This window comes from Anguilla anguilla, chromosome 13 (genome assembly GCF_013347855.1).
Source record: "Anguilla anguilla isolate fAngAng1 chromosome 13, fAngAng1.pri, whole genome shotgun sequence".
Lineage (NCBI taxonomy): Eukaryota > Metazoa > Chordata > Actinopteri > Anguilliformes > Anguillidae > Anguilla > Anguilla anguilla.
Genome location: NC_049213.1, coordinates 15,614,484 through 15,625,670, shown reverse-complemented (window position 1 = coordinate 15,625,670; position 11,187 = coordinate 15,614,484). Strand labels below are relative to the sequence as shown.

At 40.7% G+C, this 11,187-nt stretch overlaps 1 protein-coding gene across 5 annotated transcripts; it reads right to left on the bottom strand.

Moving 5' to 3' along the window:
* Nucleotides 1–100: 100 nt before the first annotated feature.
* gmeb2 (glucocorticoid modulatory element binding protein 2) lies at nucleotides 101–10,625 on the bottom strand. Of its 5 annotated transcripts, none has more exons than XM_035387745.1 (10): nucleotides 10,484–10,625; nucleotides 8,371–8,531; nucleotides 5,506–5,594; nucleotides 4,952–5,082; nucleotides 4,337–4,440; nucleotides 3,843–4,000; nucleotides 3,459–3,530; nucleotides 2,952–3,089; nucleotides 2,204–2,326; nucleotides 101–2,117 (listed from the first exon to the last, which is right to left on the bottom strand). In XM_035387745.1, exons 2-10 carry the CDS (start codon nucleotides 8,499–8,501, stop codon nucleotides 1,480–1,482), a joined length of 1,584 nt encoding a protein of 527 aa, XP_035243636.1. In that variant the 5' UTR covers nucleotides 8,502–8,531; nucleotides 10,484–10,625; the 3' UTR covers nucleotides 101–1,479. The 5 variants fall into 5 exon arrangements, with proteins under 5 accessions (XP_035243636.1, XP_035243639.1, XP_035243637.1 ...); XM_035387748.1 differs by having other exon boundaries at nucleotides 2,952–3,086; XM_035387746.1 differs by lacking the exon at nucleotides 10,484–10,625 and adding an exon at nucleotides 9,895–10,132.
* Between the last annotated feature and the right edge of the window lie 562 nt (nucleotides 10,626–11,187).

Sequence of the window (11,187 nt, the reverse complement as noted above, 5' to 3'; positions counted from 1 at the left end):
ACATAAGTTTCGCTTGTCTGAAAGTGAAACTGAAAGCAGTAGTGACACAACATAAGAGTTTTCTTTTACCCATCATTTTACACTGAAAAGAAACTGAGAATTCAAAATGTAAACAACACTTTTATTCTATGTACACAACAAAATGATTAATGCCTTATATCAAAGCAGTTCTACCAGTTCTACCTTTTGTATTCCAAGAACAAAGCTATTTTGGATACTACTTTCAACAAACTTTTGTTTAATAATTGAATACCAAAGGCAGCAGTAATTATTTATTATTTTTTTACAATGTGATATAATGAAATAGCTACAAACAAAGATCATATTTTATAACTATACAATGTACAATTCATTAGCAAAATGTAAACTTTACAGACTGTTTTATTCAAGTGTAAACTATCTACAATTTCAGTTATGGCAGTTTTACATAAACCCAAAACAAAAACCTTGTAATAAACAGTTAAAATTCGTAATGCATTTAACAGTATGTCTTAGGAAAGGACGTTTTTGAAATTGTGCAGCATGTCACAGCGTTTGAAAATCTTTATCAGTTTCTTGGTAAGTTCAGTTCAAAAAAATATTAAACCACTATGCTGGGTTCAAATGCTCGGGTGTTTACGGGAGTTGTTGCAATTAATATTTCGGCGAAGACAGCACGTCTCCAATTCAGCATAGACAAAACAATGTTATTTCCTTTACATAATGCCGTTACAGCTTACCAGTAAAACTGTTTCATTTAAATAGAAGAAAAAATACTGTTTAGGTACACTGTATGTAAGCCAGAGTTCCTCGCAATTAAAAAAATGAAGGATGAGAAGGCACAAGCACTATGTCTCAGCACTGCTTTAGAATGGCATGTATTACATTTACACCAAACACTCAAACTGGGATATTTTCTGCAGCCGGACTTGCACTCAAGTTTTTTTCCACAACGGGAAATTACCCTGTATTGTTTTCACAAAAAGGAATCTGAAAGATTAAAATAGAAGTTTTTAAGAAAAAAATTAACTGCACACGAGCAATCGCTTAACAATACTCAATATCCTTGTCATCCTGGAGATGCCATGTCTATCGGGTCACCGATTTAAACATACAGTTAAGACGAGTTGCTGCTGAAGTGCAGACATGAACTTTTACATTGTTAACTTCAGTCAGCTGTATGAAATGTGATTGGTTTAAAATGATAACCACATGGGCAATGCCACTGCCTGATTGGTCCACCAAACAATCCCTCACACCTGACCAATGAGCAGCTGCGTATTGGTGACCACCAAGTCTGATCTCGACATCTTAAAACGAAAGACAGACAAAAAGACAAAAAAAATACATTTAAATTAAACGAACAAAAACAAAACTAAAACAGTAGTCATGACACATTCCAGGTCAGGCTCGGCTGGAATACGCTCCCTAAGCTTAGTGGCGAGACATTGGGCACTCCGGGTGGCTCTGCGCCTGCCGTACTGGCGGCCGCTCGGCCTTTCACTGCTTTTCCGCCATTTGATCCACCTCTTTGACCTCGATGATGGCGGCCTCCTCGGCCTGCGCCACCACCGCCTCGATGTTGCCGGTCGGCATGGCGACGATGGTGCCCCCGGCGCCCGCTACGTTCTGCAGGGCGGCGCCCAGCCCCGGCAGCGTGAGCAGCTGGAAGGGGCTCATCACCTTGACGATGGTGCCGCCGTCCTGGATGGCGGCCGTGCTCAGCACCGTCAGGTTGGAGGCATCCGGCTGGATCTCCACCGCGCCAGGGATGCCCGCGCCGGGGGAGGCCAGCACCGTGTAGCCGCCCAGGAGCGGTGAGCCGGCCGCGGTGAAGGCGGCCGCGTGCTGGGAGTTGTTGATGCCGGAGGCCTGGAGGGCCGACACCACTTTGTCCAGGGAGAGGCCGGCCAGCTGGCCCACCGGCAGGCTCGAGGTCAGCGTGATCTGCGCGGGCTGGCCGGCGGCGTGGGCGGCCACCGAGGCCGGGCCGGACGTGGCCCGCGTCAGCCGGGGCCTCTTGGGGGCCGTCGATGCGGAGACGGGCGTCAGGGTCATGAGGACGTTGTTCAGGTGCTGGGATTTGCTCTTCAGCTCTTTGGCTCGCTTGCGGTGCTCGTCGCACTGCTGCTCCAAGGCTAACGGTAAAAAAAGCAAAACACCGGCGTTAAATCACACGATGCACCGGGTCCACTGTGGAGAGTGCCGGTGTGCTTACGCCTACCGACTAAGCTGCGGGTATACTGCTCCCGATATCGGTCCATTTGGCTTTTATGGCTCGCCAAGACTTTCTTCACGAGGTCCAGCATGCCAAAGTTCTGAACTATGTTGTTCAGCAGCACTGCATCTGCAACAAAACAGATCTAACCAGTTCAGACAGAATATCTATCAGCATCTAATCTTAGCGTCTAATCGGCTACAGCTGTGGTGCTTCCATGAACAGGCCATCACGTTTTCCAGTGTAATCTGATTTCGCAAAATCATGGTTGTGGCAGCGGCTGAACAAGAAGCCCAGGAAAAAGACCGACCAACTGCCTGACTGGCTGACTGACTGACACGCACCCTGACTCAGTCAGTCAGTCACTCACTCAGCAGCACCTGCAATGATGAAATACCCAAACCGGAACAACTATCAGCATGTCCCATGTCTGTCCTACAATTCTAAAATGTAAAGCAGTAGAATTTGCGTAACAAATCCCATTGCAGACATTATTAACAAAATAAAAATCCAAAAATACCAGTTTTGCTGTTTTTAAAAATGGCTATTTTCCGCAGTAAAATGTACATTTTGTTTGACTTTTATCCCTAAAATGTCAATGCCACTACAAAGATTAAGGACATTGGAAACACAGGTTTTCCACCACTCCAAGGGGGTGAATAAACTACCTTTTAAAATAGTTTTTCCCTCTTGGTGAATCTAACACGAATCAGCAGCACATGAATCAACAACATTTGTGGTTTGCGATATTCACCAGTGACTTGCAATGGCGGTTGTTGAATGCGGTCCTGTAGTCCTTTCAATGTTTCCTTCACCTCCTTCTGAAACTCCTCAACCACTTCCTCCAAGAGTCCTGCGTCCTTCAGCCCTCGCCAGAAAGTTACTGTATCTTCTTTTTTCAAGAAATGAAAAGAGCAGATTTTTAAGCTGCCACAGGCAGTCGCTAACAGTGATTTGGTACACTGTTCCCCAAGTCCTGTGGTCCCATGTGTGGGCTGGTTTTTGCTCCATAATTACTTAAGGTCAATTGAAAATGTGCATTTAAACACTTTTCTTGTTTTTAATTTGTCATAATTCTGGCATGGTTAATTTTTAATCCTTTTTCTTACACTAATCAATTAATGAGGTCATCCATCAAGTGTATGTAACGTGGCCACAGAGCTAATACAGACTACAGCTGAATGAATACTGTAGCTCATTAGCCCGGGACTGAGCATGCTCTGATGCAGCATTTCCTGGAGTTAGAGAAACGAAGACCCACCTCCTATCGTTGTAACCCATTCGGTGCTTTCTTCTGTGGTTTCCACTGTGAATGTGGCTGGTGATCCATTCACTGCAACCAAAATGATACTCTTAATGTACGAGTACAACAAATTGACTTAGGATCCAATCTCAAATTTATTTATATAAACCTGGTCAGAATGAGACATTCGGTAGTTGCCTTTTTTACTTGTTAATTTAGTTACTAACTATAGTTACAGAAAGTCCGTTTTCAAAACAACCACTAATCTATTGCAAATAAGAATGAGTCTTTTGTAATAGAGATAATGAATAAAAATTTTCAAACAACAATAGTTTAAGCAACAATCACAACACAGAGAGCTGGAACATGGAAAAAGGCTCGGACAGAATTAATGGCATTTACCATCTGCTGAAGAAGGGGTGACAGGGATGTACTCTGTGGACTGCTGACTGCTAAACGATGTCCTGCTGCCCACTAAATCGATTTTGGTACTGCGGCAGGTGTTGGAGCACACTTTGGTGTGCTGGTAAAAGTCCAGTTCTCCAGAATCCATTATTTTCCTGAACAGTCAGGAAGAATTAAGAAAAAAGATAACTGAACCTGCGCCTTGTACATAAGTCCCAAAATGTGGTTATCACACAAGTGTAAGTACTCCAAAAAAATGCTAAATTAAAGGTAGGGGAAAACGGACCCCCCCACCCCACAAAAAAGAAACAAATTCCAGGATATTTAGAAAAATACATACATGTTTATTGTGCAGGCATTGTGCTACAGTGCTCCAGAGCAAAGTGATAAAAATTGATTGTAATTAGACTGTTGTCCTGATTTCTAACCCACGTAGGGGATGTCTGCATTAAGGTGACTACTGTTGAAGCGGAGCACCTTTAAAAACAGACCTTAACATGATTCCATTCAAGCGAATTGCTCTTTTCCAGTCCTTGAGTGTGGATTTCCCTGCCAGATGAACAAACTCCTTTGGACTGATGAGGTGTTCATTATACTAGGAAAAAGAAAACACACACACACACACACACACACACACACACACAACCAAAAACAGATTTATCAATTAGGATGGCAAAATGCATGACATCAATTTTTAAATGACAAAAAATGTTTTGTTACTATGCATGGTACTGCATGTAATAAAAACAGACAGTCAATATCCCAGCTAACACAAAACATTTCAAGAACACTGAGGAACAATCCATTTTGATTCCCATTGGTTGGGAGAACATGTTCCATTCCCCAATAAACATAACATATTAAGAGAATTTCAAGGTCATAGAAAGAGGTGTTCCCGTTATGTTGTTGGTAGCTTGCCCCAGTGGTCATTTCATCATGAAAAAAATCATGAAGGATATAGGTCAGGGTTTTCACAGCATTATTTTTTGTCTATAAAATGAATGTGAATGCCTAGGAAAGAGGACGAACATGTGGGTTGGGAGCCTTATGCTTAACACGTCTCTCAGAACCACAAACGGAAAAATCGTACATCGTAGAGTACTCACTTGAACACATTTGATGTTAATTCCAGGACACACAAACTTCTTCCAGATGAGGGCAGCTTTGCTATCTCCACAGGTTATGGGGTATATAATTTCTGCTTCCATATTCTCGACTTCTTCGGACAGCTTCATTGCTGAAGGTGGTCAAAGGAGACTAATGGTGACACACTGACAAGGCACATTATTTTGCAGCAAACATACTGGCATAACACAACGTACGTTTTATTATTTGACGAGATATCATTTACGGGCACAGAATTACACAGCACAAACAAGTGTTTATCGGAAACACAATCCTGCAACATTATAGGCAGACTGCTCCAACAAGATAAGCCCAACATATCCTGTCACTGCTTATCATATACCACAGATATATGAAAGGGTGGAGTTGGGGAGGGAGGGAGGGTCAAAGGGGGGAATAATCCCCATGACACAGTGGGGAAAAATCGATAAATCAGATTCTCGCTAACACTTTAAATAGGAATTATATTAGCGTATTAGCTTTTGGACCGTGTCGTTCAACATTAAGTACCCATAAAAACAGTTGAGTGTGGTACCTATGACTGCTTCTTTCTCCAGGATGGGAGTGGCGGTGAAGGTGGAGGTTTCAGATTCATGTTCCATGTTCTCCTCCACCATCTCTTCCCTGAACAACAATCACAAACACCCACATGACCACAGGAAGAACTGCCTGTAATCCTTAAAAAAAGACAAACATTACAGTGAGGACTCATGATACTTATGCCAGCAGGTGCTATATATATATATATATATTCTACACATAATTACATTTCTGTTTTCCTTAGACAACCAGTGGGAGGGGCTGATAAAGGCTTCTGACTAATAATTATTGTGTTTCAACAAAACATCTGTTGATGTCATACAAGAATCTGAGACGCCCTTTTCCTTAAAGGAAACAAAACAATTTATAGTTCACAAATAAAAAATACCAAGCACATTGCTGAACGCCTCTTACTGCTATCCGTGTCAAATTAACGACTCATTTCACTGCACTGCTTGTGTTTTTATCAACATACGTATGTATGCAGGTGTAATGAAATGTATTGTGCACTGCAGTATCTGAATTGCATATTTTATTTCTGACGCTAATGTCAAGAGAAATTCTATTTTAAAATATGAATGCAATTCAAGTCACAGTGCAACCACATCCAAATAGTTAGAGAGAACAGTTCACCAATTCCATAGTACTAAGCAAGCACAGAAACACGTGACGTCAGCCTTCAGAAGATACTTTTTGAGCGAGAGTCAAAGTTTCATCTTCTGTGCTGCATTAGTTTATATTTGAGTCTTCTCCTCATCTCACCTGTCTGCACACAAATTTTTTTTTAATGGATCTTGCTGCCAAGTTACCTCTGAATGTACAAATTAAGTAAAAAGCTAGTTTTTCACACTTGTTTTAATTTGCATAAATGGCGCTTCAATAATAGCACTTGGAATTTGCTTTAATTTGACACACAAATAATGGTACACAAATAATAATGACTAGCAAAAGGATCTAAGCAGCCCAGATCTGGTTGAATGAGCAGAAAATTAACATTGTACTATCACAAATTGTACTATCATGGACAGTTGAGCAGCTTCAAATGCATTATTAGTAATGTGGTTACTGGATGACTATGACAACTACCAACCGGTTTTCACATTGCAAACATTGTACATATTCTTCTTATGGTACTTTCAATATTCTGTGAGTGGAAAGGTATCACGATCGTTGTTTGATTTCCCTCCTGTATTATATAAGGCATGCAATAGCAGACAATCCACAGAGGTTATCTAGGCCATGCCACATATTTACAGGAAGACGAAACAAACCATTTAAAAGCATTTCACAATCATTTAGGCTGAAACGAAAACTTCAGAGCCATGAAAAAAAAACAAAAAAACTGGTCAACTGCCAAACATATTCACAGAGATGCACTTCAGAATGGAGGACAAGGTAGGATAGGAAACAGATAAATTATTTACCTTCAGACCAATTTACAAAACATAAGTAAGTGTACATGTTTTCAATACTTAGTTTCTTACACAAATAACTCATCTAAATATGTTTACTGTCAACTGTCTGGATATATTTAGGCAAGGTCTAGAATTACCTAATGGTTTTGCTTTAAGTACTTATTTATTTCTAACTTATATTATCAAAATATACAGTTGAACCAATTCACAAATATATTTCGGCAATCTCACTTTAACTACTGATATATTTCTAAATATAGGAGACATACCAATAAAGATAGGGGCATACAAAAGTCATTCAAAGTTCATCTGAAATAAACACACGAGTACATAACATTTAAATTTATATTACAGTAGAACCCGTTTGCAGGCATGTTGGATTCAAGATTACCTGCGATATAATAATGAAAATCCATGGGACAATGCCAATTCAAATGCTATTTAAATATTCTATGTGTAGTAATAATAAAGCAGTCTATCACTAAGAAGCATTTTGCCTCAGTCAAAACATTGAATACTTGCAGCAGGTTTGGCAAATGAACTATTATTAACAAATTAACGATTAAAATGCGTTTTTGCTTGAAATCTGTTCATCTTCTCAGCATACCCCATATCACACGAAAATGGCTATTCACAAACTCAGAAAATACTGTTTTATCATCTTCCTTAATCAGCATAATAAAACCATGTAACTTATAAAATTAGCATCAGTCATATAAAAAAATATTTACGACTTAAATTAGGTATTTAATCTACATTAGCTTTGTGCACATTAGTGGACACATTTTCCTTCCCTCCACCACATACTGTAGCTCAAATTATAGCCCAGTAAAAAGAAGATATTCGTTGATATATCACTGTAGCTCCTGAAATGCAGTTGCTTAAATTTCAGATGTAAAATGGCAACATCTTTGTTCTACAATATGTAAAGGACAATTTCCGTTGGGTCTCCCCAAATTGACTTTTTAACTAAATGGACAGCTGTTTCACTGTAACTTGTATTTTGATTGGGGTCATAGGTGTTGTTTGTTTTCAGACTGGGCCCAGTCAGTCACATTTCCTGTTTTGTATGGATCACCATGTAACATTTATACCAATGTGAACTCAAGTGAAAAAGACAACATGGAATGTGGCTGCCTCCCAGCTCCCCACAGCAAATGATCATGCAGATGAAAATAGAGTTTGTTTTTCAGCCACCTTCTATAAGTAGTAAGCCAGTCATTCAAGTCTGCCTAGATTCCAGGTGTAGTCCAGCTAGCACAAACACGCTGACAATCTGAGCCTCAATCTTGGCTACATCATTAGCCAACCTTACACTGATCATTGCTTATAGCAGACCCAATCCTCAGTGACAAGCTATAGTTTGCGATGCTGCAGGAAAATGTAGGGCCCTTCTTGCAGTTCTCATATCAAGGCAAGGCATGTTGGCATACTAAAACACTCACCCCTGCTGGGCCAGCTCTGTGGTGACCAGCATAGTCTTCACCTCCTCCACAACTGCTGTATCCACCGCAGTGTCTGGCGTTGTCACGACAACCACTTCCTCCACATGCATGCTGACTTCGGTAGAGGCCATGGCTGGAGCTGCAGTCAGCCGGGCTGCTCACTGGGTGGGAAAGAAAGGTAAAGCACTCAACACAACATTCTCGCAATTACCAATGCAAGCAATTCAAGTATCTTACAAGTATTGTTCATGTATCATTACCCTAAATTCAAGAAATTATTATTATTTTCTTAAAAAAGCAGACCAAAATAAATAGAAGTCAAGAACTTTAAAGCTACTTAGTTAGCATCTGACCATTTCAAGAACCTTCAGGTCCTTTTACTACTCTAGACAGGACTGGGAGCCCAGTTAACATTAAGCTCAACCATACAGAAATTTCAGACTGAGTGCTAAACCTAAAGACTTAAACTGACAAGGTATTTTTATGGGTTTGTAGTAAGCAAGCTGTATGATTTATTGAGTGTTTTGAATTTTTAACTACCTGAACTATATCAGGCCATCATTGTAAATTACCTACCTGGTTCAATAAAGGCAATAAATTGAATTAAATGTGTCTGCTTCACCCCAAAGAGGGTTAAAAGTAAACATGGCGTGCTATTGGGCTGAAGAGCCACAGTACTGCATTCACAAATCTATACTGTAACTAAACATCACTGTAAGGTTGGCTCTTGACGTATGTCGACGTTCAGGCTGGCTGACTGACTGCGTAAGCCATGGATTCAATTTCCCACCTGAGGTAAATTCAGGTGAATAAAGACATGTGCTGCAAGAAAAAACATCCTCCTGAAACTTATTTTGTACACAAGGGAAGCCTGATAAGTTGTATGATGTTTCTTTTTTCTCGGAGCTAGCTAGCAGCAAAATGTTACAAGAACATCTTGATTTAAACTTAGCTAACGATGCAGGGTAGCTCCTAGCTAACAGTCATGCAGGTAGCCACTGTGACTGATTTGAGGTTATTTGTTACCACAAAGTTATTTGGTGCACGTAAGACATCAACATAATAGAAACCTTTCAATAATATTTCATGAGCTACGAATGTTAATACGTAAATTGACTTGTAAGCTACGAGCTAACGAGCATTGCAAGTAGTCAGAGTTTCTTTTGCCTATAGACTTTAAAAATGTTTTTATTAACGTTGGCTTATTCAACATTAGCTATCTAGCTAAATTAGCTAGTTGGCTGAGAAGTGTAGTTAGTTGACTAACAGTTAACGTAGGGATATCTAAGTTAGTCTAACGTAGCTAGCTAGCTACTAGGAAGTGGCAGCTTCTCCTAGGCTAGTCCTTGCAACTATGCCTGACGAGATGCAACCAATGATGTTCGTTAACATTACATTAGCTGGAAAACCAGCTATGGTAGCCTACACGTAAAACAGCTTCGAGTTTTTTAATATGTATCATACCTGCTAGCTAGCTAGTTAGCTTAGCTGCTGTAAGTTAACAGGGTCCAAATAGTAGCCTACCGTTTGTTGAGCGGAGTTCCATAATACAAATACAACATAGCCGAAAGTTAGCCAGTTAGCAGATTAACAGTTATAGTGCCCTTAATTTTGTTCTGTTAATTATGTGGATGGATGATGGGGCCTGAAATGCAGTTTTAAGAGGATAAACCATTTCCGTGCTTTGTTGTTGGCTTAGAATGACATGATGTGGCAAAACATTGCCGGCCGTCAGTGATTATTATCCCACACTAGCTAGCTACCACGGATGTGTAGATAGTCTATCCCAAAGCACTGGACCCGGATCAGCTAAGGATTTTTACGACAATATTTGGAGTAGGGGTTACAGTTGTGTAAACTGATCCTCGATCGGTTATTGTGTGGACAAAACGCACCCTGTGGTGCACTCGCTAGATATTTTGTCACCACCCACCAGACGCACGGTTTACGCCAGATCGTACTGAGGGCGCCGTCTTGACGCTCTATAATCACCGGCGCGGTGGGCCGTATCCGTCCGTACGGCAAGCTCAGGGTGTACGTCCTTACGTTCAAGCACCGAAATCATCAGAGCCATTTCCTTACGCAGATCATACGGAAGAATCGTGTATCTTACCTTCTAGGTTCGGAGACCTGAGACGCAACCGTATTTGATCAAGTGGCTGTAAAAGATGTGGCGCTGTGCACTGAAATGGTGACGCAGGATGAAAAGCAGAGCTGGCACGGGGGCGGAGACTGCGGTTCTCGCGTCACCCACCGGGTCGGCCGCAAGGGGGCTGCTCGCAAAAATCTGAACTCCACTGCCCTGTCCAAATTGTCTCTAAAGTGCATGCAATGGTGTAGATATGGATAACCTACAACTGCAATCATTGAGTAAATGCGGTCATTGAACACAACGCGTCACATCATACTGATTGCTATTGTCAGACAGAATAGGATTGGACTGTACAACTCGGAACGAACCCAAGCAACGTTAATAATCAGCAAGATACAACTAATACACAATCACTTTAATTCAGTCACTGAGGTAAGTGAAAGCATGCAAATGAACACAGAATAGTCAGGCTGCATACAGTGTGCAAGGAACTCATCTGACAAGGTCAGCATACCTCAAACAAATGATTTTCAGAATATATTATTAAATTATTTGACATATTCTTTATATGTCCTATGGAAAAAAGTGTGTGGAAATTAAGGATCTATTGTGCAATATTATATGCTAACGTACAACCTTAACACATACAGTATTTTTGCTTTGTTTTGCTAGGTTATATTTTAATGTTTACACTTACCACCACCGTTTAGGTAAGAGCCAGCTTG